Below are 26,667 nucleotides of genomic sequence, written 5' to 3' on the forward strand. Positions count from 1 at the left end.
GATCTATTTAGAAAAAAATAGAAACCCAACTGCCAAGAGATGTCTATAGCGAGACACAGAACATGTCCTAGGTTCCCGGCAGCTTTCCAGTTCCTAGGCCCATTTCTTTCTGAATGAAGCTCAGCTGCAAGTCTGCCTTCGAGGTCTAAGTACCACCCCATACCCTTGTTATAAATTTTCTCTTTGTCCTTACCAGTTCTTAGCCTAGTGCCTGGCACATAAGGAAGCACGTAGTAAGTGGTCAGTAAATATATATTGATGACATGAAATCTAACTTGATTAGCTTTTGTTATTTGCAACTAAAAGAACCTTAACTAAAATACTAATACCTACCTTAAATATTACTTTAACACTTACCAAGTGTTTACCTGTATACCTGGCATCATGCCATGCTATAAACATTGTACAGTTTAATCATAACAATCCTATGAGGTACCCCTGGCTGGATAGCTTGGTTGGTTAAAGCACTGTACCGAAGCACAGGGATCGACAGTTTGATCCCCAGTCAGAGCACATACAGGAAGAGATCAGTGTTCTTGTCTCTCTCTCTCTCTCTCTCTCTCTCTCCCTTCCTTCCTCCCCCTCTAAAATTAATAAAATAAACATTAAACATTTTTCTAAAAAAACAATCGCATGAGGTAGACACTATAATTATACTAACTTAATATATAGGGATTCTAAGGTCTGGAACAATTAGATAAATTGTCTAGGCTCTGCAGCTACACACTCTAAGCACGAGCCTCATTGCTTCCTGATGGGTATAGCATGATGCCTTACACATGGTGGCTTTAGGAATTAAGTTACTTTTATGTCAGCATGTAAGTGTAGATATATCCCTGGAACTCTATTTTCCCATTTCTTCTATTAATTATGAAAATACTAGAACTATGAGAGAGGAACATAAAAATCTGTAGATACCAGAGACTTTTTTGGAAGAAATACAGAATATAGCCTGGCAACTTCCAGGAGGAATAAATTGAGCTTTTTTATTTAACAGACTTTTCAATGTTGTGAGCTGCATTTGCAATTCTCCAATAAAGTTCATGCCTTCTTATAATGAGCCTATTTTATCATTTTCCCCAATAATAGTATGGAACTAAAATGTTTGTAGAAATAGTTATAAATAAACAACTAGGTAATGACTCATGTTTTAGCCTTTGAGGCTTTCAGAGAATTAGAATGAAGTTCTAAGGCTTTATATGGCTCTGTCCTAATCTAGTAATTCAGCATAACTATTCCATAGGGTATACCCTCAAAACAAAAGTATCAACCAAACACTGAAACTAAAATTATTTTTATAGTGTTAAACATCAGTTAAATGTAAAAACTAAGGACTCCATACCATGGAAAAGTAAATTAAAATGTAAGTAAATGCACAAAACATAATAAATAGAAAAGGAAAGAGAAATGATTCTTTAAAGAGAATAGTGTCAACACCAAATGAGTCTAAAATACTGTTGGTCCAGATAAATATACTTGTCAATTATTAGTAACAAAGTACAGGTACTATAAGCTGCATATCCTGCCACTGTATGCATTAGACAGTATACCCTTTTCTTGTTTAGTAAGCACCTCTTGAGGACATTCGTAGGCTTTCCATTCTGGGAGAGTGGGAGGAGAAAGACAATAAACCAAACAAATAACTACATAATATGTTAAAGTAAAGCAGAGCAAGGGAATAGGGTGTGTTGGAAAAGGTATTGCAGTTTTAAGAAGTGTAAGGAAACAGCCTTTCTGAAAAGATGACTTTTGAATAAAAGCAGAAGGAGCTGGGCATGCAAATAAGTAGCAGAGGAGCATTCCTGGAGAGCAAGTGCAAAAGCCTGAGGCAAGAGCATGCTCTAGTGTTTAAGGAACAGCTAGAGCCAAGGGACTAGAATAGAGCCAAAGGGAAAGTAATAGATAAGGTACAGCAGGGGTCCCCAAGCTAAGACTACGGGGGCCATGTGGCCCCCTGAGGCCATTTACCTGCCCCCCCCCACTTCCAGAAGGGGCACCTCTTTCATTGGTGGTCAGTGAGAGGAGCGCATTGACCATCTCATTAGCCAAAAGCAGGCTCATAGTTCCCATTGAAATACTGGTCAGTTTGTTGATTTAAATTTACTTGTTCTTTATTTTAAAAATTATATTTGTTCCCGTTTTGTTTTTTTACTTTAAAATAAGATATGTGCAGGGTGCATAGGGATTTGTTCATAGTTTTTTTTATAGTCCGGTCCTCCAGTGGTCTGAAGGACAGTGAACTGGCCCCCTGTGTAAAAAGTTTGGGGACCCCTGAGGTACAGGATGCCCAATCATGCAGGGTTATAGACCAGTTTGAAAAAAAGTAGTCATGGTGGCACAGTGCATAGAGCATCTAGGATGCAGAAGACCCAGGTTCGAGACCCCGAGGTCGCCAGCTTGAGCATGAGCTCATCTGGCTTGAGCAAAAAAGGTCACCAGCTTGGACCCAAGGTCGCTGGCCGAGCAGGGGGTTACTCAGTCTGCTGAAGGCCCACGGTCAAGGCACGTATGAGAAAGCAATCAATGAACAACTAAGGTGTCGCAATCAAAAACTTATGATTGATGCTTCTCATCTCTCTCCATTCCTGTCTGTCTGTCCCTGTCTATCCCTCTCTCTGTCCCTGTAAAAAAAAAAAAAGTAGTCATGTGCTCTGAGTTAAATTTAACCAGGATCATTCTGGCTGCTGTCTTGCCAAGAGACTGAGGGAGTATAGGCAAAACATGGAGACAGGGAGGTTCTTGTAATAATTCGGGCAAGGGATAATTGTGGTTTGCACCAGAGTAATAGTAAGCTGTTGGTCAAATAAGTTTGCAAATATGATATATATGTTCGCTCGTTTTTAGTTTGTACTGAGTGTGGGGGACAGGCTGTAAGCAGGCAGGGTTGTTATAGCCTGAGGCTTAGTTTTAAGACTAAGCCTTTCCCACCCTTTTAATGCTAAGATCTTTTCCCCACACCCTTGACTGATTGCATGATGTGGGGTGCGCTCTTATGAGGAATCCCATCATGCCTCAGATAAGTGACTTTGTATCAGAGACTTCCTTGTTTGTATATTGGATTAAAGGTTTGATTTCTACACTATAAAATGGGGCAGACTGGGAGCGGCGCTCCCCCCATCTCTGTTCCTGAGATTAGCATTAGAATAGAGAGCAGAGAAAGGCCACGTGGAAGAGAGGAGAGGCAGCCAAGATGGTAGAGTGCTGAAGGAGAAGCCAGTTTGTGCAGAGTGTGTATAGAGAGAAGGAGATGGGGAGCAGAGGTTGTAAAGCCAGTAGTCAAGGCCACTATCACAGCTGCCTGGCCCATGCAGGTTCACACTGGATTCGGACAGTTGGTAAAGAAAGAACGGAGCCAAAAACTGATGGGCCATCATCTTTAATCCTAGCTTGCACCCGGCGGGCAAGTAAAAACACACACTGGGCTCCAAAACCCACTCACATTCAGTGCTCACAAAGCTACTGACTTATCCGAGTTTCCTAGAATCAAAGGTTTCTAGCTCACCAGACTTATTCATCTCTGTTCCCCATCTCCTTCCTTCTCCCTGCACAAACTCTGCCCAGACTGGCTTCTCTCTCAGCACTCCGCCATCTTGGCTGCTTCCCCTGGCTTCCTCCACGTGGCCTTTCTGCTCTCCTCTCTGCTCTCTCCTCTAATGCTAATCTCAGGAACTGAGAGAGCAAGCTCCCGTTCTGCCCCCACTTTATAATGTAGATTCATAACCTTTAATCCAATATACAAAATAGGGAAGTCTCTAATACAAAGTCACTTATCTGGGACATAATGGGATTGTACCACCCAACATCAAAAAGGGTGAGAAAGGCTTAATCCCAAAACCAAGCCCCAGGCTACAAGGATTCTCAACACACATTAATATCACCTGGGTGAGGGCCTCACGTGGGCAGCAACATTTTTAACAAAGTGAGCATAATACATTTTATCTGCCCAACAGTCGGTGATGACTCTTAAGCTTCTGGGCCTCACCTTTGCTGTGGTCGAGAGAGGCAAGACTGAGAAGAGCAAATTTGGAGGGGAAATGGTATCAATTTTGGAAATGTTAAGTTCGGGATGCCTATTATACATCCAAGTAGAGATAGTAAGTTGTATACAAGCCAAGAATTTAGTGGAAAGGTTTGGGTTGCAGATAATATTTGGGAGTTGAGAGCAAATAAATCAAATAAATGGTAATTAAAGCTGGGAAACTGGATGAGATCACAAAGGAAATGAGTGTAAATAGAAAAATGAGAAGTTGAAAGACTAATCCCCTAGACTACTACAAGGGTTAGAGACAAAAGAAAAAGGAACAAGAAAAGTAGGGGAAAAAAAAGAAAAGTGTCATGTGCTAGAAGCCAAATGTCAAGGAAGAAGTGATAGACCATGTCAAATGAGGACTGAGAATTAACTCTTTGCTTTAAAAACAGGGAAGTCAGTAATCCTGACCAAAATTGTTCTATAAAGTGTTAGGAACAAAAGCCTGATCAAGAAAAGAATGGTGAGAGAGGATTTGGAGGGAAGGACTATAGACAATGCTTATGAGGAGTTAGTTCATCTGTAAAAGAAAGGAGAGTATTGAGGCTGTATCTGGAGAGGGAAGGGACGTCAAGAGAGTAATTTATGTTTTGTTTTGTTTTAAAGATAGGAGAAGTAACTGAATTTTGTAATAGTGATGGAAAAGACCAAGTCAGATAGGAAGCATTAATGATGCAGGAGAAAGAAAACTCCTGGGAAGGAAAGGTGGGACAGGATTCAGTCTCATGTGGAAGACTTGGTGTGGGTGAAATAAGTTTGCAAATATGATATATATGTGTTGGGCAGATAAAATGTATTATGCTCACTTTGTTAAAGATAACACGAGGAGGCCGTCGTCCAGGTGATATTAATGTGTGTTGGGGTGGGCTAAAGGCAGGCAGAATCCTTGTAGCCTGGGGCTTGGTTTTGGGATTAAGCCTTTCCTACCCTTTTTGATGTGGGGTGGTACAATCCAATCATGCCTCAGAGAAGTGCCTCTACTAGAGACTTCCCTATTTTGTATATTGGATTAGAGGTTGTGAAGCTACAATATAAAATGGGGGCAGAACAGAATTTGTGCTCTTGGTTCCTGAGATTAGCATGAGAGAGCAGAGAGAGTAGAGCCAGCAGCAGGAGGAGGCCACGTGGAGGAGGCCAGGAAAAGCAGCCAAGATGGCGGAGTGCTGAGTGAGATGCCAGTTTGTGTAGAGTTTGTATCTGGGAGAAGGAAGGAGATGGGGAACTGAGGAGAATAAGTCTGGTGAGCTAGAAACCTTTGATTCTAGGAAACTCGGATAAATCAGTAGCTTTGTGAGCACTGAATGTGATTGGGTTTTGGAGCCCAGTGTGTATTTTTACTTGCCCGCCAGGTGCAAACTAGGATTAAAGACTATGGCCCACCAGCTTTTGGCTCCACTGTTTCTTTACCGACTGTCCGAATCCAATGCGAACCTGCATGGGCCAGAAGGCTGCTGTGATGGTGGCCCTGGCCACGGCTGCTGGCTTTACAATATGTTTGCTCACTTATAGTTTGCATTGGTTGTGGGAGACAGGCTGTAAGCAGGCAGGGTCCTTATAGCCTGAGGCTTAGTTTTAAGACTAAGCCTTTCCCACTCTTTTAATGCTAAGATCTTTTCAAAACTGAGCTTTTCCCTACACCTTTGACTATTGCATGATGTGGGGTGTTATACTCTCATGAGGAATTCCATTATGCCTCAGATAAGTGACTTTGTATCAGAGACTTCCTTGTTTGTATATTGGATTAAAGGTTTTGATTTCTACACTATAAAATGGGGCACAGGAGCCCATGCTGGAGGAGAGCAGAGAAAGACCACGTGGAGGAGAAAAGAAGTAGCCAAGATGGCGAGTGCTGAAGGAGAAGCCAGTTTGTGCAGAGAGAAGGAGATGGGGAACAGAAGTGAATAAGGCTGGTGAGGTAGAAACCTTTGATTCTAGGAAACTCGGATAAGTCAGTGGCTTTGAGAGCTCTGAATGGAAAGGGAAGTGTTTTCCCACTGTTTGTATTTCTTGCCTGCCAGGTTCAAGCTAGGATAATGATGATGGCCAAAGTTCTTGGCTCCATTGTTTTAAAACTGTCTGTCCAAATCAAATGGGAACCTGCATGTGAATGGCCACGATGGCAGCTCTTGGCCTTACACTTGGCATTTGATAAGAGCATAAAAAATTCATTGGTAAGAATAGTACAAAAGTAGAGTATACAAATGCAGAAACAGGTAGATAGGTAGATGTGGTGGTGAGAACTTGTGTAAATTCCCTTTTGAGTCCTTTATATAAGACGTAGGTTAAATAACTCCCTAAGTACAAATAGCAGCTGTAGACAAGATTTGAACTCAAATTATCTGTCTACAAAGTCTTCACTACAAAGTCTGTCTACAAAATCTTTTACTTATTTATTTATTTTTGCATGTATCTGTCCAGTTTCCCCAACACTGCAGTTGGAAAGAGGGTCATTGCTCCAATGTATATTTTTACCTCCTTTGTCATAGATTCACTGACTATATAAGCTAAGGTTCATGTCCAAGCTCTGTATTCTGCTCCATTGATCTATGTGTATGTTTCTGTTCCAGTACCATACTGTTTTGATTATTTTAGCTTTGTAGTATAGTTTGTGTAAGGCCAGTAGCCACGGCCACCATCACAGCTGCCTGGCCCGTGCAGGTTCGCATTTGATTCAGACAGATGGTAATGAAACAATGGAGCCAAGAACTGTTGGACCATTAGCTTTAATCCTGGCTTGCAGCCAGCGGGCAAGCAATACACACAGTGGGAAAACACTTCCCTTTCCATTCAGGGCTCCCAAAGCCACTGACTTATCTGAGTTTCCTAGAATCAAAGGTTTCTACCTCACCAGCCTTATTAACCTCTGTTCCCCATCTCCTTCTCTCTGCATAAACTGGCTTCTCCTTCAGCACTGCACCATCTTGGCTGCTTCTCCTCTCCTCCATGTGATCTTTCTCTGCTCTCCTCCTGCATGGGCTCCTCTGCCCCATTTTATGGTGTAAAAATCAAAACCTTTAATCCAATATACAAACAAGGAAGTCTCTGATACAAAGTCACTTATCTGAGGCATAATGGGATTCCTCATGGGAGTGCACCACCCCATATCATGCAACAGTTAAGGGTGTGGGGAAAAGCTTAGTTTTGAAAAGATCTTAGCATTAAAAGGGTGGGAAAGGCTTAGTTTTAAAACTAAGCCTTAGGCTTTAACAACCTTGCTTGCTTACAGCCTGTCCCCCACACCCAATGCAAACTATAAGTGAGCAAACATATATATCATATTTACAAACTTATTTGACCAACAGTTTGAGATAATGGAGTGTGATGCTTCTAATTTTGTTCTTCTTCCTCAATGTTGCTTTGGGCCTTTTGTGGTCCCATATAAAATTTAGGATTATTTGTTCTAGTTCTAAGAATGACACTGGTTATTTTGATAGGAATTGCATTGAATCTGTAAATTGCTTTGGGTAGTAAGGTCATTTTAACAATATTAGTCCTTTCTACCCATGAGCATAGTATATCTTTCCATTGATTTGTATCCTCCTGAATTTCTTTCTTCATTATCTTATAGTATTCAGAGTAGAAGTCTTTCATTTTATTGGCTAAGTTTATTCCTCAGTATTTTAGTCTTTATTGTGTGACTATGAATGGGATTGTTTTTTTATTTCTTCTTCTGATTGACTATTATTAGTGAATAGGAAGATGACAGATTTCTGTATATTTGTATCCTGCTACGTAGTGAATTATTTAATTTTATTAATTTTTGGTGGATTCTGTAGCATTTTCTATATATAGTGCCATGTCATTTGCAAAGAGTGACAGTTTTACATCTTCCTTTCTTGACTGGACATCTTTTATTTATTTTCCTTATCTGATTTCTTTGACTAGTTCTGTGCATCCCTGTGTTCATTGTAGCTTTATTTACAATAGCCAAGATATGCAAGCAACCTAGCTGTCCATTGATAGATGAATGGATAAAGAAGATATAACACACACACACACACACACACACACACACACACACACACACTGGAATATCACACAGCAATAAAAAAAGAATGAAATCTTGCCATTTGTGACACCATGGTTGGATCTAGAGGGTATTATGCTAAGTGAAGTAACTTAAACAGAGAAAGACAAATACAATATGGTTTTTCTTATATATGAAACCTAATAACAAAACAGAAAGAAACTCAGTTTCCTTCCCCCCCACCTTGCTCCCCACTGCCCCTCTCTGCCCTGCCTCCCTCCTAGGGAAGGAAGATGATTTACCTCTCCCATCTTGACCACCCCCTGCCTTCACTGCCAAGGACAGGCTCCGCTGGCTCCTGCCAACCTGGCACTCCAAGCTCATTACCATCTGGAGGCATTTGCACTTGCTCTTTCCTCTGCCTGGAAGTACATTTTCCTATGGACCTTACATTCACAGCTCACAAAAATGAGTGGATCAGGGGACGTGTGGATACTCCAGTACTTTCAGCATTTTCTCTAGTGCCCTGGTAGGCAAACTGCGGCTTGTGAGCCACATGAGGCTCTTTGGCCCTTTGAGTGTGGCTCTTCCACAAAATACCACGTGCGGGCACTACCTCGATAAGGAATGTACCTACCTATATAGTTTAAGTTTTAAAAAGTTTGCTCTCCAAAGAAATTTCAATCGTTGTACTGTTGATATTTGGCTCTGTTGACTAATGACTTTGCCAGCCACTCTCATCCGTGAAATAAAAGTTGGTTTTGCGACACCCTGCCCCCAGAGAAAGAAATTGGCAGAAGAAGGCTTCAGAGTCTCAGATTACACCCATCACATTCCTGGATACAGTTTTACATAAGCCCCCTGCTGAGATCAGTAAACAAGACTATCACCTGTTAAGAAAACAAACAAATCAAGACTTCAGAGCAGCCCAAATCCAAAAGTGGATTACAAATAATAGCTGATGCCAACCGAAGAGGACCTAGAATTAACACAGTTGAAAACTGGAGGCAGACAACACCAAGCCTAGACTCAACCAGCTCTACAAACAAAACACCCAAACACACAGACATAATGAGAAGACAGAGAAGTGCAATTCAAATGAAACCACAAGAGAAACCTCCAGGAAATGAACTGAGTGATATGGAAATAACAAAACTTCTAGATGCGGAGTTCAAAATAATGATTGTAAGGATGCTTAGGGATCTTAGAATAACAACGGATGGTCATCATGAACACCTAAATAAAGAAATAGCAAGTATAAAAAAGGATATTGAAATATTAAAAAAGAATCAGTCGGAGATGAAAAATGCAATATCAGAAATGAAGACCACAATGGAAGGAATTAAAAACAGGATGGAGCCTGACTGGGCAGTGGCGCAGTGGATAGAGCGTCGGACTGGGATGTGGAAGACCCAGGTTCGAGACCCCGAGGTCGCCAGTATGAGCGAGGGCTCATCTGGTTTGAGCAAAAGCTCACCAGCTTGAGCTGAAGGTCGCTGGCTCGAGCAAGGGGTTCCTCGGTCTGCTAAAGGCCCACAGTCAAGGCACGTATGAGAAGGCAATCAATGAACAACTAAGGTGTTGCAATGCGCAATGAAAGACTAATAATTGATGCTTCTCACCTCTCCGTTCCTGTCTGTCTGTCCCTGTCTATCCCTCTCTCTGACTGTCTCTCTGTCTCTGTTAAAAAAAAAAAAAACCACAAAAAAACCCCAGGATGGATGGAGCTGAGGATCAAATCAGCAAGATGGAGGACAAGTTGAATGAAGGCATGAAAGCAGAGAAGAAAAAAGAAAAGAGACTCAAAAGTCTGAGGAAACTCTTAGCTCTGTGACAACATGAAGAGAAATAACATCCGCATCATAGGGGTTCCTGAAGAAGAAGAGAAAGAACAAGGGATAGAGACTTTGTTCAATCATATCATAGCTGAAAACTTCCCTAAATTAATTAGGAGGAACTCTAACAAGTTCAAGAAGCACAGAAAACTCCATTAAGAGAAACCCAAAGAAACTTACACCAAGACACATCATAATTAAAATACCAAAGCTAAGTGATAAAGAGAAAATATTAAAAGCTGCTAGAGAAAAAAAAAGGCTATCATCTACAAAGGAGCCCCCATAAATATGACATCAGACTTCTCAACAGAAACACTTGAGGCCAGAAGGGAATGGCAAGAAATATTCAAATTAATGCAGAACAAGAGCCTACAACCAAGACTACTTTATCCAGCAAGGCTATCATTTAAAATTGAAGGAGAAATAAAAAGCTTCCCAGACAAAAAATAAACTCAAGGAATTCATTACAACCAAATCAGTGCTGCAGGAAATGTTAAGGGGCCTGTTGTAAACAGATCAATGTGGGAAAAGAATATAGCAAAAGAGGAATACAGCTTTAAAGAATAAAATGGCAATAAACAACTACATATCAATAATAACCTTAAATATAAATGGTTTAAATGATCCAATCAAAAGACATAGAGTAGCTACATGGATAAGAAAACAGGACCCGTACATATGCTGTCTACAAGAGACACACCTTAAAACAAAAGATGCACATAGACTGATGATAAAAGGATGGAAAAAAATATTTCATGCAAATGGAAATGAAAAAAAAGCTAGGGTAGCAATACTTATAGCAGACAAAATGCACTTGAAAACAAAGGCTATAGTAAGAGATAAAAAAGGTCACTACATAATGATAAAGGGAGCAATCCAACAGGAAGATATAACCGTTACAAATATCTACACACCTAATATAGGAGCACCTAAATATATAAAGCAGACTTTGATGGATTTTAAGGGCAAGATCAGCAGCAATACTATAAATAGTAGGGGATTTCAATACCCCACTAACATCACTAGATAGATCCTCAAGAAAGAAAATTAACAAAAAAACAGCAGACTTAAAGGACATATTAGATCAACTCGATTTAATAGATATCTTCAGAACCTTTCACCCTAAAGCAGCAGAATATACATTCTTTTCAAGTGCTCATGGTACATACTCTAGGATAGACCACAAGTTAGGGCACAAAAGCGGTCTCAACAAATTTAAGAAGACTGAAATCATATCGAGCACTTTCTCTGATCACAATGGCATGAAACTAGAAATCAACCACAGCAGAAAAAGTGAAAAATACTCAAACATTTGGAAACTAAATAGCACGTTATTAAATAACAAATGGGTAAACAATGAGATCAAAGAAGAAATTAAAAAATTCCTAGAAACGAATGATAATGAGCATACATCAACTCAAAATTTATGGGACACAGCAAAAGCAGTACTGAGAGGGAAGTTCATAGCATTACAGGCATACCTCAAGAAGCTAGAAAGAGCTCAAATAAACAACTTGACCCTACATCTAAAAGAACTAGAAAAAGAACAGCAAGTAAAGCCCAGAGCTAGTAGAAGGAAGGAAATAATTAAGATCAGAGCAGAAATAAATGATATAGAGGCTAAAGAAACAATATAGAGGATCAATGAAAACAGGAGCTGGTTCTTTGAAAAGGTCAACAAGATCGATGAACCTTTAACAGACTCACCAAGAAAAAAAGAGACAGGACTCAAATAAATAAAATTAGAAACAAGAGTGGAGAAACAACAACTGACACAACAGAAATACAAAATATTGTAAGAAAATACTATGAAGAACTGTACACCAAAAAACTAGACAACCTAGATGAAATGGATAAATTCCTTGAAACATATAATCTTCCAAAAATTAATCTGGAAGAATCAGAAAACCTAAACAGACCAATAACAACAAATGAGATTGAAACAGTTATCAAAAAGCTCTCAAAAACGAAAAGTCGTAGGCCTGATGGTTTCACAAGTGAAATCTACCAAATATTCAAAGAAGAACTAATTGCTATCCTTCTCAAGCTATTTCAAAAAATTCAAGAGGAAGGAAGACTTCCAAGCTTCTTTTATGAGGCGAGCATAATTCTGATTCCAAAACCAGGCAAAGACAACACAAAGAAAGAAAATTATAGGCCAATATCCCTGATGAATTTAGATGCTAAAATCCTCAACAAAATATTAGCAAACTGGATCCAGCAATATATGAAAAAAATCATACACCAGGATCCAGTGGGATTTATTCTTGGGAGGCAAGGCTGGTACAATATTCGCAAATCAATCAATGTGATTTATCATATAAACAAAAGGAAGGAGAAAAACCACATGATAATTTTAATAGATGCAGAAAAAGCATTTGATAAAATCCAGCACCCATTCATGATCAAAACTCTCAGCAAAGTGGGAATACAGGGAACATACCTCAACATGATTAAGGCCATCTATGACAAACCCACAGCCAACATCATACTCAATGGGCAAAAATTAAAAGCAATCCCCTTAAGATCAGGAACAAGGCAGGGTTGCCCCCTTTCACCATTCTTATTCAACATAGTTCTGGAAGTCCTAGCCACAGCAATCAGGCAAGAAAAAGAAATAAAAGGCATCCAAATTGGAAAAGAAGAAGTACAACTATCATTATTTGCAGATGATATGATATTGTATATAGAAAACCCTATAGTCGCAGTCAAAACCTACTAGACCTGATAAATGAATTCAGCAAGGTGGCAGGACTTAAAATTAATACTCAGAAATCAGAGGCATTTTTATACACTAACAATGAACTGTCAGAAAGAGGAATTAAGGAATCAATCCCCTTTACCATTGTAACGAAAAAAATAAAGTACCTAGGAATAAATTTAATCAGGGAGATTAAAGATTTGTACTCAGAAAATTACAAAACATTGATAAAAGAAATCAGGGAAGATACAAACAAGTGGAAGCATATACCATGCTCATGGTTATGAAGAATAAACATCATTAAAATGTCTATATTACCCAAAGCAATTTATAAATTTAATGCAATACCGATTAAAATGTCACTGACTTACTTCAAAGATATAGAACACATATTTTAAAAATTTATATGGAACAAAAGAGAACACGAATAGGCTCAGCAATCCTGAAAAGGAAGAATAAAGTGGGAGGTATCACACTTCTGGATACTATAAGGCCATTGTACTCAAAACAGCCTGGTTGTGGCATAAGAACAGACATATAGATCAATGGAACAGAACTGAGAACCCAGAAATAAACCCACACCTTTATGGACAACTGATATTTGACAAAGGAGGGAAGAGCATACATTGGAGTAAAGACAGCCTCTTCAACAAATGATGGGAAAATTGGAAAGGTACCTACAAAAAAATGAAACTAGACCACTAACTTACACCATTCACAAAAATAAACTTAAAATGGATAAAAGACTTAAATGTAAGCCATGAAACCATAAGCATTTAGAAGAAAACATAGGCAATAAGCTCTCTGACATTTCTCGCAGCAATATATTTGCCAATTTGTCTCCACAGGCAAGTGAAATAAAAGACAGGATAAACAAATGGGACTATATCAAACTAAAATCTTTTGCACAGCTAAAGACAATAAGAACAGAATAAAAAGACAAACTGCACAATGGGAGAACATATTTGACAATGCATCTGATAAGGGGTTAATAACCAAAATTTATAAAGAACTTGTAAAACTTAGTATCAGGAAGACAAACAATTCAATCCAAAAATGGGCAAAAGAAATGAATAGATACTTCTCCAAAGAGGACATACAGATGGCCAATAGGCATATGAAAAAATGCTCAACATCAGTAATCATTAGAGAAATGCAAATTAAAACCACAATAAAAAAAATTAGGCCCTGGCCGGTTGGCTCAGCGGTAGAGCGTCAGCCTGGCGTGCGGGGGACCCGGGTTCGATTCCCAGCCAGGGCACATAGGAGAAGCACCCATTTGCTTCTCCACCCCCCCCCTCCTTCCTCTCTGTCTCTCTCTTCCCCTCCCGTAGCCGAGGCTCCATTGGAGCAAAGGTGGCCCGGGCGCTGGGGATGGCTCCTTGGACTCTGCCCCAGGCGCTAGAGTGGCTCTGGTCGCAGCAGAGCAACGCCCCGGAGGGGCAGAGCATCGCCCCCTGGTGGGCAGAGCATCGCCCGTGGTGGGCGTGCCAGGTGGATCCCGGTCGGGTGCATGCGGTAGTCTGTCTGACTGTCTCTCCCCGTTTCCAGCTTCAGAAAGAAAAGTAAAAAAAAAAAATTAAATTAAATAAAAAAAACCACGATATCACCTCACACCAGTCAGAATGGTACTCATCAACAAAATAACACAGAATAAGTGCTGGCAAGGATGTGGAGAAAAGGGAACCCTCCTGCACTGCTGGTGGGAATGCAGACTGGTGCAGCCACTGTGGATAACAGTATGGAGATTCCTCAAAAAATTAAAAATCGAACTGCCTTTTGACCCAGCTATCCCACTGTTAGGAGTATACCCCAAGAACACTATAGCACTGTATGAAAAGAAGAAATGCACCCCCATGTTTATGGCAGCTTGTTCACAATAGCGAAGATCTGGAAACAGCCCAAGTGTCTATCAGAGGATGAGTGGATTAAAAAGCTTTGGTACATATATATTATGGAATACTACTCAGCCATAAGAAATGATGACATCAGATCATTTACAACAACATGGATGAACCTTGATAACATTATACTGAGCGAAATTTACTTATTTTTTCTGATTTACTTATCAGAAAAAACTAAGAACTATATATGATTCCATACATAGTTGGGACATAAAAATGAGACTCAGAGACATGGACAAGAGTGTGGGGGTTATGGGGTGGGATGGGGGAGAAGGAGGGGGATGGGGAAGGGGAGGAGCACAAAGAAAACCAGTTAGAAGGTGACAAAAGACAGTTGGACTTTGGATGATGAGAATGCAGCATAAGCAAATGGCAAAATAACCTAGGGCTGTTTTCTCTGAACATATGTACCCTGATTTATCAATGTCACCCCATTAAAATTAATTAAAAAATATATAAAGAATACATTATATAATACATATAACACAAAATACTTGAATCAACTGTTTATGTTATTGGTAAGGCCTCTAGTCAACCTTGGATTATTACTAGTTAAGTTTTTAGGAAGTCATTCTTGGCTTTCTTCAAATGTTATTCTTGGTTTCTTGACTATGCAGGGCATAAAGTCAGCACACCTAACCCCTGTGTTATTCAAGTGTCAACTGTGGGTGTTATTATAATATTTTGTTTTTTAGATTTTTAAAATCGATTGATTGATATTTGAGAGGTAGGAAGAGAGAGAGAGAGAGAGAGAGAGAGAGAGAAACATCAATTTGTTGTTCCACTTATTTATGTATGCATTCATTGGTTGGTTGATTCTTATATGTGCCCTCACTGGGGATTGAACTCATAACCTTGGTGTATCAGGATGACCCTATAATCAACTAAACTGCCTGGCCAGGGCCTGTGGGTGTTATTTTAAACTACCATGTTTGTGGTGATTTGTTATGCAGCAATAGAAAATTAATATGACACTTGCCTGTGGAGAAAAGTTTTATAGCCATTTTAAAAGCAAGGAGGGCCACAGAAGTGCTGTCACTTGCCCAGGATTGCACAGCCCATTCAATCCAGGGCTGAAAAGAGGCTAGGGCAGGGATCAGCAAACATTTGCTATAAAGCTCCAGATAGCAAATATTTTAGGCTTTTTGAGCTATGTGGTTGGTTTCTGTAACAACTCCTTAATTCTAATGTTGTAGAACAAAAGTGATATGTAAAGAATGAACTTTCCTGTGTTCCAATAACACTTTATTTATGGACACTAAAAAAAAAAAAAAAAAAAAAAAAAAAAGCTACTTGATAGTAATTCTTTTTTATTTTATTTTCCTCTAATGTCTTTGCTTGGTTTTAGTACCAGTGTAATGCTGAGCTCATGGAATGAGTTTGGACAAATTTCTTCTTCAGTATTCTCCAAGAATTTACATAGAGTTAATAATTACTTTTAAAAATATTTTATAAACTTCACTGGTGAAGCCATTTTGGTCTGAAGTTTTTAACTACAAATTTAGTTTCTTCATTAGATTTAGGATATACATCCAGACCAGGTGGTGAGACAGTGGATAGAGCATCAGCCTGGGATGCAGAGGACCCAGGTTTGAAACCCTGAGGTTGCCAGCTTCAGCGTGGGTTCATTAGCTTGAGCGTGGAGTTGCCGGTTTGAGTGTGGGATCATAGACGTGACCCCATGGACGCTGGCTTGAGTTTAAGGTCACTGGCTTGAGCAAGGGGTCAGTTGCTCTGCTGTAGCCCCCCAGTCAAGGCACATACAAGAAAGCAATCAATGAACAATAAGATGCTGCAATGAAGAATTGATGCTTCTCATCTCTCTCCCTTCCTGTCTGTTCCTGTCTGTCCTTCTTTCTGTCTCTCTCTCGCTAAAAAAGTTTTAAAAAAAGATTTAGGATATACAGGTTACCTATTTCTTCTTGCAAGATCTTTGGTAGGTTGTATCTTTCAAAGAATCTGTTCATTTTATCTAAGTTTCCAAATTTCTTGGCATAAAACTGACCATAATATTAAAATATTTTTAATATCTTTAGAATATGTAGTGATGTTGCCTCTCTACATTCTTAGTTGTTATGGCTGAATTATATTTCCCCAAATTCTATATTAAAGTCTTAACCCACAGTACCCCGGACAGTGTTTAAAGACTGTTTTTGGAGATAAGGTCTCTTAAGACATAATTGTTAAAATTGGGTCTTCAAGGTGAAACTTAATCCAATAGAAGAGGCTTTTAGGACACACATCTACAGAGGGAAGACTGAGTGAAGACACAGAAAAGGCAGCCATTAAAATCTGAGGAGGGAAGCCTCAAAAAAAAACCAACCTTGCCAACTACTTGATCTCAGACGTCTAGCTTCCAGAATTGCAGTAATAATAATAATAATAATAATATTATTATTATTATTTCTGTTGATTAAGCCACCCACTCTGTGGTGCTTTGTAATGGCAGCCCAAGCAAACTGATTCATTACTGAGTATTATCATTTAATTTTATTTTCCTTTGTAGGTTATTAGGTATATCTATTTGTTTTGTTATTTTAGTATCTGCTTTAGATTTTATAGACTACATCCTCAACATATCTCAACATATCAGAATCTTTATGTGATTATTCTACTTCTTATAGAGTATAATAATCTTATAAAAGCATATCACCATTTTTCCCTTCTACTATTTCTGTTGTTATTGTCATATAGTTTAGTTCTACATGTGTTACAAATTACACACTACATTGTTATTGTTATTAAACAGTAAATTTGCACTTAAAGAGATTTAATTAATTAGAAAAATAGGACATATTTATCCATATTGTTACCATTTATAATGCTCTTTATTCCTTTTTTAGATCCAGATTTCCATCTGGAGTCATTTTCCTTTAGTCTAATCTACAAGGTTTCCTTTAACATTTCTTTAAATGTAAGTCTGCTGGTGTTGAGTTCTTTCTTCTTTGATATGTCAGCGATATATTTTAAAAGAGATTTCTCTTGGTATAGTATTCTAGGTTGATAGTATTTTTTTTCTTTCAGTAGTTTAAAAATATTTTTCTTTACATAGTTTCTGTTGAGAAATCTATTGTCATGCTTATCTTTATTCCTCTGTATGTAATGTATATTTTCTTCTTTGACTGTTTTAAAGTTTTATCCTTTTTAATTGCATTTGAGCAATTTGATTATGATGTAGATAATGGAATAGCTTGTGCCTAAAGTTTCTTGAGTTTTTTAGACCTGTGGATTTATAGTTTCCATCAAATTTAGAAAAATTTTGCTATTATTTCTTCAATTTTTTTTTCTGTGTCCTTCTCTGTTTTCTATTTTAGTGACTCCATTTATAATTTTAGGCTGCTCAAGTTGTCTCATAGCTCACAAATGCTCTGTTCATTTGTGGAGACTTTTTTTTCTCTTTGGTTCATTTTGTATAGTTTTTCCTGATGTATCTTCAAGTCTATTATTGTTATTTTTTTTTACAATGTCAAATTTCTATTAATCCATTGGGAGTATTTTTCATTTTAGAGGTTGTAGTTTTCATCTCTACAATGTTGATGTGGGTCTGTGTTATATCTTCCAGGTCTCTTTTGTCTTTCCTGTAGCTTTCTGAACATATAGAGTTCATTATAACTTTTAATATTCTTGTCTACTAATTCTACCACTTGCATTTGCTTTCAATATGGAAAGTATTTTGCTGCTTCTTTGTTTGCTCAGCAATTTCTGATTGGATATCAGACATTTCAAATTTTTGCCTGGTTATATACTGGATATTTTTGTATTCATATATATATGTATATATATATTCAATATATTCTTGAGCATTTTTACACGACATAGTTAAATTTCTTGGAAACAATTTGATCCTTTCAGGGTTTTGTTTTTTTTTAAGATTCGTCAGGTGGAGCCCGGCTGGGTAATTCAGTTGTTTGGAGCATCATCATGATACACCAAGGTTGTGGGTTGGATCTCCGATCAGGGCACATACAGGAACCAAACAATGAATGCATGGATGGGTGGAACAAATTGGTGTTTCTCTCTCTTTCTCCTTTTTTTCCCCTCTCACTCTAAATTAATAAATAAAAACGTTTTTGAGATTTGTCAGGTGAACTGGAGCAGAGTTTAATCTAAGACTAATAATTCTGCACTGTTAATGCAAGTAATCAATCATGTAATCACATACATCCCACATCTTTGCCATATTTTCATAGTTAGAAGTAAGTTACAGGTGGTTACGCCTTTACTCAAGAGGAAGAGATCACACAAAACTAAACACTAAGCGGAGGGGTTTGTGGAGGCTACCTTAAGAGTCTGTGCTTTACATTCAGTAATATGAATGACCTTAAGAACAATATGTTGAGTAAAATAAGCTTGATGCCAAAGAGTACATACTGTCAGATTTCATTTATAAGAAATTGTAGATAAGGCAAAACTCATCAATAGTGGCAGAAAGTAAATCACTCATTTGGAGCTGTGGGTAGGTTAGGGTGGGTTTTGCATATGGTTAGAAAGTAGGGAACTTCTGGGGGTGATGGCTCTGTATACTGATTGTACTGCTGATCACAAGATTGTACATTTGTCAGAACTCATGGAATTGCATACTTAAAATGGTTTCTCTGTATTATATATAAATTGTATCTCAATAAAGTTAATTTTTAAAAAAGGACAGTAATAGCCTTGAGCTATTACAAAATTTGTAACTTAAATGTGCCAACTAAATCTAATAATATCCTTAAGATATGCTTAAGGGTCAGTAATCAAAATGACTCATTCCATAATATAGCATTTGAAGAATTTTCACAATTAAAAAATGTGAATTTTTTATATTATAGTTCTTTATGATATGTCAACACTCAGAACAGACACAGATAATTTTTTTTAAAAGATGAGGCTTTATTATGATGTCTTTTCCTTAAGTGAAGTAAACACATATTTCTAATGTATCTTTTGAATGCAGACTGTTGATAACCTTTCTACAATTTTAGTTCTGAATGGTTACCTTACTGAATCTCATTTACGTTAACCCCTGTTGGCAATGCTTCTAAAAAGTATGTTAGCTATTTTGAGTGCCTTTGGAGATTTATAGAATGTATGCTTCATGAAGTATTTTCTTGCCTTCTTCTTTTAGTTTCTTTAAGTTATTAATGGGAGATTTAATTTGCATGCTCACTTTTGTGCTCATTATAATGTGTTATGTTCTAATAAAAATATTAAAGTTCAATGAAAATATTATGCATACTGATGAGAATGCAAAGGAACACTGATGAAGGAATGTTAGACTCTTAAGGTGTAAACTGTCCAGTTACCTTGCTACATTCTGTTCAAACAATGGTGACATTATAATAAAGACTGATACAGAACCCACCATACAGGTATAATTAGCAATGGCAAAATTATTATATAATTTATAATTGGGTAGATGTTCAGTTCCAGATTATTGTGAAGTAAAAAAAGAAATGTAATGCTTATTTTTATTCTTTCCTCCTAAATTTTGCCAGCCTTCAGCAGCCTTTGTCGAATGGAGTGGGAAACTAGGGATGATTATGTAAATGAGTGGTCAGTTGTAAACCTTTATTTGATGCATAACAAAGAAGGGATATCAACCATTATTCCAAGAAGACATTTTAAGTATCTGGTCATTGTAGAATCATAAATATACAAAATTATTTTAGCAATTGCATTTATCTAGATTAAAGATATTTCTTCCATCAGCCATCAAAACAGAGCTAGGCCTGGCCAGATAGCTCAATTAGAGCATTGTTCTGAAACGCAGAGGTTGCTGGTTTGATCCCTGGTCAGAGCACATACAGGAACAGATTGATATTCCTTTCTCTCTCTCTCTCTCTCTCTCTCTCTCTCTCTCTCTCTCCTCCCTCCCTCCCTCCTTCCCTCTCTTTCTTTAAAAATCAATAAAATAAATATTTTTTTAAAATATTAATGTCCTTTAAAAAATAAAGAAAGAAAAGCTAATGGAAAATCCTGTATCTTTACTTAGAGAATAGTGAATGTCTCATGAGAGTGAATAGTCTAGGGAGTACTTAATACATATCTGAGTTATATTACATTCTCACATCTATAAATGAATTTCATGAACTTACCCAAAACCAGTAAGCTTTAGAAAACACATATCAGATTTTCCTTGATCTATTAATTAATCTACCTTAGGATTTAAAAAAATTATTTGGATTCTATTGAAGTGTTTTTGTTTTTCCAACCTCTTTTTTTTAGGATTTTATTTATTGATTTCACAGAGAGGAGAAAGTGAAAAGGGGGCGGAGGGGGCAGTGAGTGGGAAGCATCAAATTGTGGTAGTTGCTTCTTGTATATGCCTTGATCCATCAAGCCCAGGGTTTCAAGCCCGCGACCTAAGCATTCCAGGTCAGTGCTTTATCCACAGCACCACCACAGGTCAGGCTGTTTATCCAACCTTTAAAAAAACTGAAAATGTTGTTTACAGATTCATCAGTTAGGCAAATTGTTGTTTTTAGTTGTTTTTCTCATGCTGATAATAAGTGTGCACTGTGCCATTTTACTTTGTCTCCATGATCCAAACAACAGTATGTATTCGTAGACTCTAGAATTCATGATAATAATCACTAGTAAAAAGTGTACTATTTAACAATAATTTTTATTTTAGGTAATATGAAAGTGTTTTGAATCAAGATATACAGTTGTTGATAAAAGAATTATACTTAATGGTAGCCCTAGCACAGGGGTTGGCAAACATTTTCTTTAAAGGGCCAGATGGTAATTATTTTAGGCTTTGTGGGCCATGCTGTTGGTTATAAATACTCAACTCTGCTGTTGTAGCACAAAGGTAGCCATAAGCAATATGTAAACAAATAAGTGTGGCTGTGCTCCAATAAAACCTTTTTTACGGACACTGAAATTTGAATTCTATGAAAATTTTCATGTGTTATGAAATCCTGTTCCTCACTAGCTGAACTTGGCTTGTGGGCAATCGTTTGCCAACCCCAGCCCTACCAGTTGATTTTTCTGAATTAAGTTTTAAATCTATATTAAAACTGAAGATTTACTGATTAAACATTTTAGAGTTATATGGCTCATGTTGAATTATTTAAAAGAAGCCTCTTTTATAGAAGAAATACCTATAAATATAGATTAGTAAGTTTTATTTTGACCACAGAGAGCCCAGGATTTCAAGCCGACGACCTCAGCGTTCGAGGTCAATACTTTATCCACTGTGCCACCACAGGCCATGCTGGCTTTCCAACAAATCAAAGAGGCAGCGGGAAAGTTCTGTAAACCACTTCTTCCCTGATTGCACAGAGGAATTCTGCTATTATTAACCGGGATTTTCTAATACAAGTCGAAATCCCATTAAAACAAATACTGTGATAGTGGAATTATTTTATAGTGGAAGTATTCATTAACAGCTGTATTATATACCAACTCTTTCAAGGCATTGAGGTGGTAGAAAAATAATCTCCCACAGATCCATCCTGCCCTTGACAACCTCACAACCTAACAAGGAATATAAAACCTGTGCAAGTTGTGACTAGAAGTGGACCAGTTCAGAAGCTAACAAGAAAAACAGTGCAGAAAAGAATAACATGGGTAGGAGTTCAGAAACAGGAGTAGAGAAGGCAAAACACTGGGGCTGTATTAAAACTATATGCATGGGATCAGTACAAGAGAGACAGAGCAGGGAGAAATAACCAATTGCAGGCCCACAGTTCATTGTTGCTATTCTGCATTCCAGTTCCTTAAGATTAGATCTCCTTAGACTTCAGGTTTCCCACATGTGGGATTCTCCTTAGCATCTTTCAGGGAACATACATTTGTGTACTGCATATACTTGGCACTAAGTAAGTGCTGCTGAGAGAATGAAGTAAAGAAAAAGCCTTAGAGGTTTACTTCTATCTTTTTTGTTTTAAATTTTTAAGTATTTCACTTTGAAATGTCTTGTTCTTAGTGTTTTTTTTTATTAGAGGAAGGTAAATAACCAACTGAAAGTCAGTATCCCTTTCTCTCACCTACTATCCTTTCAAATTTAATCCACAGCAATCTCTTCTGGAAAAAGTTAATTACTATTTTTAACACTTTCCAAGTTTGCTTTTAGTAGCCATCTAATGCACTATGTTCTTTATGCTCTTCTCAGACCCTCCTCTCTGCTGTCAGTGATTTTGATACACTCCCACAGAGGCAACCCACTCCCTTCCTGTTGCTGTAAAGCATCTAGCGTAGTGCTCAGTACCCACTAACACTCAACAAATCTGGGCCTTTCTAGTCTGCAGCGCATCTCCAGACTGTTAGACTTAAGACCTGATGATACCGACCATCTGCTTGCTAGAGCAGATCAGAAGAGAAATCTCTGTGAAATAAAACTTTCTATGTGCCTTCCTTTATAAATTGAGCAATAACTAATTTAAATTTTTAGGGTAATATACTTTTGATATTGCCTTGAATTTTACTGAATTGTGACTTGGCATATATCTGATACATACACAATTTGAATTCAGATGATTATATGAGGTACGATTTTAGATATGAAAATGTCCCCTTTTTATCCTCCCAAACTTTGCATCTTTTCATGACACAGATCACCTTCTGACATCACATGTCTTTGTATTTTTTTTATACTCCCTTCACTAGTACCTACACCACAGGAGAGAGGGAGTTCATATTTGGTTCTCTGTTTTATCTTCAGTGGCTAAAACAATATATAACAGTTGATCAATAAATATATGTTTTATGCATGAATGAATAAAAAATTGGTACAAGTTATAGAAAACTTAAATTAATTTTTTTTTTCTAGCTTGGATTAGAAGAACAAGGAAAATTCCACCCACCATGGAGGTAAGAATACACAAGAAAAACACTCAAATAGCATGGATTTATAATGTTGTGTTTCTCAGTCGGGAATTTGTACTCCCAGAGATACATGAAGTCTCAGAATAAATATGATGCATCTTACCAAAGTGTTGATTTTGTTCCACAGAAAATAATTTAAGACTTTTTAATAGTAAAATAAATACATAAATTATGGAATATAACAAAATCAATATGAATTTTAAAGTAAAATACTAAAACTTTAAAACATTTTTAGAAAGTTTGGGCTTACAGCAGTTTGCATCAGAACGTCCCCCCTGCCCCCAAAAGCTCTCCATTCTGATACTGATGCTTTGGTGGAGAGTTTGAGAAACACTGAATATCTTGGTCCCATCCAAATCATGCCCTGCTTATTTGCCCTTTTATATAAAACTTAAAATTTCATAATTTTATGTAAATTTAACTCTATTGAGTACCCAAAGAAACTTTAAAATATACAATAATATTATAACACATAGCACTCAGTAATTACTAGTTGAATTGTGTTTTTATTTAAGACTTTTAAAACATAGTTTTGGTGGTATGCAGAATTAAAAACATAGCAATGCTGTAGTATATGTGTCCTTAAAATGTGTTTATTTTATAATTTTTATTTTAAAACAACAGCATAGAGTATTATAAAATATTTTGTAAGAAATAAATGTATTTCATAAAAGGAAAGTTTCTAAAATCTCTAGTATATGCCTATTCCTTTTCTTCTATTATTTAGGACTTCCCTCCTTTTTTTTTTTTTTTTCCTTTTTTCTTCTCCTATTCTCTTACTACTACAAACTCTTATGACAACATAGATGAGCTTCAACACTCAGGCCCCACTTGCTGAGAATTGGGGTATTCCAGGGAAGAACTCCTAATGACCCATAAATTGATATACCTGTCTTTACTCCATTCCTCCTATACTGACCACATCAATGTTTGTCTGGCCAAGGTCTGTCTGAGCACATCTCTAAGCCCATCTCTAGCTTTGTATGTTGCTCCACTTTGGCCCTGTTTTACTCTTTAAAGACTCTTCTCTCTAATGTCAGTGAACTTTGGAATAAAAGGGGGAAAAGTCAGTGTGATCCATGATTTAGAAATATCACCAGTGGTTTACATTGGTAGGATGGATTGAGGAGACCTGACTCACCCTCTCTTGGTTGTAATAAGAGCTACTACTCTCAGAGTAAAAGTGTTTCTTCTATCCTCAGAACTTTGAAAGCCTTCTTCTCTGGAAACATTGATGTGCAAAGTGATTAGATAGAGGCTTCTGCAATAATCAGTTCTAAGGCACCACCCTTGTAAATTTTAGGTAATCCAGCATCTCGAGCTCCAATCAGAAGAGGGAGACCAAGTCATTTTATCCATGCTCATATTCTCGAATATCTAAAAAAGAAGCCTCTCTTCTTTTCTAATATACTATTAATTGCATCATTCTCTAAGCTTTTCTGTACCCTACCCAGCACACATGTGTATGCATGCATGCGTACGCACATACACACACCTTTCCCTCCTTCCTGACTCTTTCCATTGTGTTTCAGGAATTTCTGTTTCTTTATTTGCAAATTACCCTTCACCTTTAATATTGCCCTAGAAACTCTCTACCACATAGCCTACTCAGAAATCTGTCTACGTCTGAAAGATCCCCTTTCCTTGAGGTGACTTGTGCTCATTTCCCGCAGCCCACACAAAGAAATGAGTTCAACTGCTCTTACCATCCCCCAGTCCTTTCAAAATATTCTTCTATTTTGTGGGCCCAGGGGAGTGTAGGACCTTTGTAATGCAAGTATATTTCTTTCTACTTGTTTGTCACTTTTATCTTTGCTTACCTCTACGCCACCCTCCCACACTGATGGCAGAAATTAGAACCAGACATACAGACCTCTCCCTTCAGTGTCTTCCTAGTTTTAGCTGTTAAGTTTTTTTTTTACTTCATCCACACTAGTATCCCTACCTCAAGTCAACAACCACGTTTATAGCCATGCCTTAGTTCTTATTATCACCAAACACTACTCTACCACTAACACTTGTAGACTCTTTAATCAGAGATTCTAGGTGTGTCATATTAAGGGGAAAAACCCTATTTAAAGTAAAATAAGACATGCATACAGAAAAAACACAATAGTTTAATGTATAGCTTAATGAGTTATTTTATAAGATGAATTATTCCCCCAAAGTGAGGAAATAGAACTTTGCCAGCTGCTCCAGAATCACGTGCCCCATCTCAATACAACCTCCTCTATCCCCACAAAAGCAACCTTGAACCTGACTTCTGTGGAAAATGGATCCCTACCCCACAGCTTGCAGTATCACTTTGGGGAATAGAGTGGAAATGGATAAGAAAATTGTGATATGTTCATGTACTGGGTTTTAGCATGAATGAACTAGAGCTGCTTTCTCAGAAACATGATATTGAGCAAAAAAGAGCATGTTTTGTAAGATTTCGTACAGTATGATGCCATGTATATGAAGTTTGAATGCAGGGAAAAATGGACTTCCAAGTAAAATTAGTTAAGTTAAACACATGAGTTCACTGTCTCATCAAGCCTAATGAGAATGACAATAAAGAGAGTTATTTGAAAAAACATAAACCTACAAGGTCAAGAAATATTGAAGAGGCAAAACAGCAACAATGCTTTGGAAGCTGGAAAGCAGTTGAACAAGTGACAACAGATTTAGCAACACTGAGAAGAATAACTCCTAATCTCGCAGAGGGAAAAAGCCCAGAATTAACCCAATTTAAACTGCAAAACCCCAGAATGCTTACTAATTGGCAATGCCAGGAAACTCTGAAAGTGGAGTTGAGGATTGTGCTAAAATCAATAACCTGGCTAAAAATCTATTTAAGAAGCAATTAGATGCTTCAATAAATTTAGAGAAATCATTAATGGATACTAAAACCATTCCGTCAAATTTTGTTAGGGAACAGGATATTTACATGGTATCAAGGTAGCTCCCTGCAAATTACTTATTAATTATTGATACAATACAGTGGGTAAAAAGGTACCTTTATGGTAGACAAATCTAGAGCATGCCACCTTAGCCAGGTGGTTAAAAGTTATACCAAGTAGGACTGATTTTACATCATGTATACCTCCTTGTATAATGCACTGAGAATAAGGCATTACTTATGTAGTACTTCTTAAATTACACAATCTATTTGAATCATGAAGAAACAACCAGAAAACCTAAATTGGTACATATTTCATGAAACACCAGACTGGTCATGTCAGTGTTATGAATAACAAAGACAGAATGATCAACATGACAACTAAATGTAGCACTTTATCCTGAATTGGCTAAGTCTTAACAGTAAAGGACAGTATTGGGGTAGTTGGTGAAGTTTTAACATGAACCATATATTAAAGAATAGTACTTTAGATAGATAAAGATTATCAATGTTAAACCTGAAGAAAAAGAAAAGGATG

At 37.5% G+C, this 26,667-nt stretch overlaps 1 protein-coding gene across 1 annotated transcript in view; it reads left to right on the plus strand.

The window, feature by feature from the left end:
* The window catches only part of NDUFAF2 (NADH:ubiquinone oxidoreductase complex assembly factor 2), a 165,867-nt gene that overhangs the window by 98,731 nt on the left and 40,469 nt on the right, over positions 1–26,667 (plus strand). The window contains exon 3 of the mRNA XM_066375580.1: positions 23,193–23,233. Coding sequence (XP_066231677.1) covers positions 23,193–23,233 — 41 coding nt within the window. The remainder of the gene's footprint in view (positions 1–23,192; positions 23,234–26,667) is intronic.

The sequence above is a fragment of the Saccopteryx leptura genome, chromosome 1 (genome assembly GCF_036850995.1).
Source record: "Saccopteryx leptura isolate mSacLep1 chromosome 1, mSacLep1_pri_phased_curated, whole genome shotgun sequence".
NCBI lineage: Eukaryota > Metazoa > Chordata > Mammalia > Chiroptera > Emballonuridae > Saccopteryx > Saccopteryx leptura.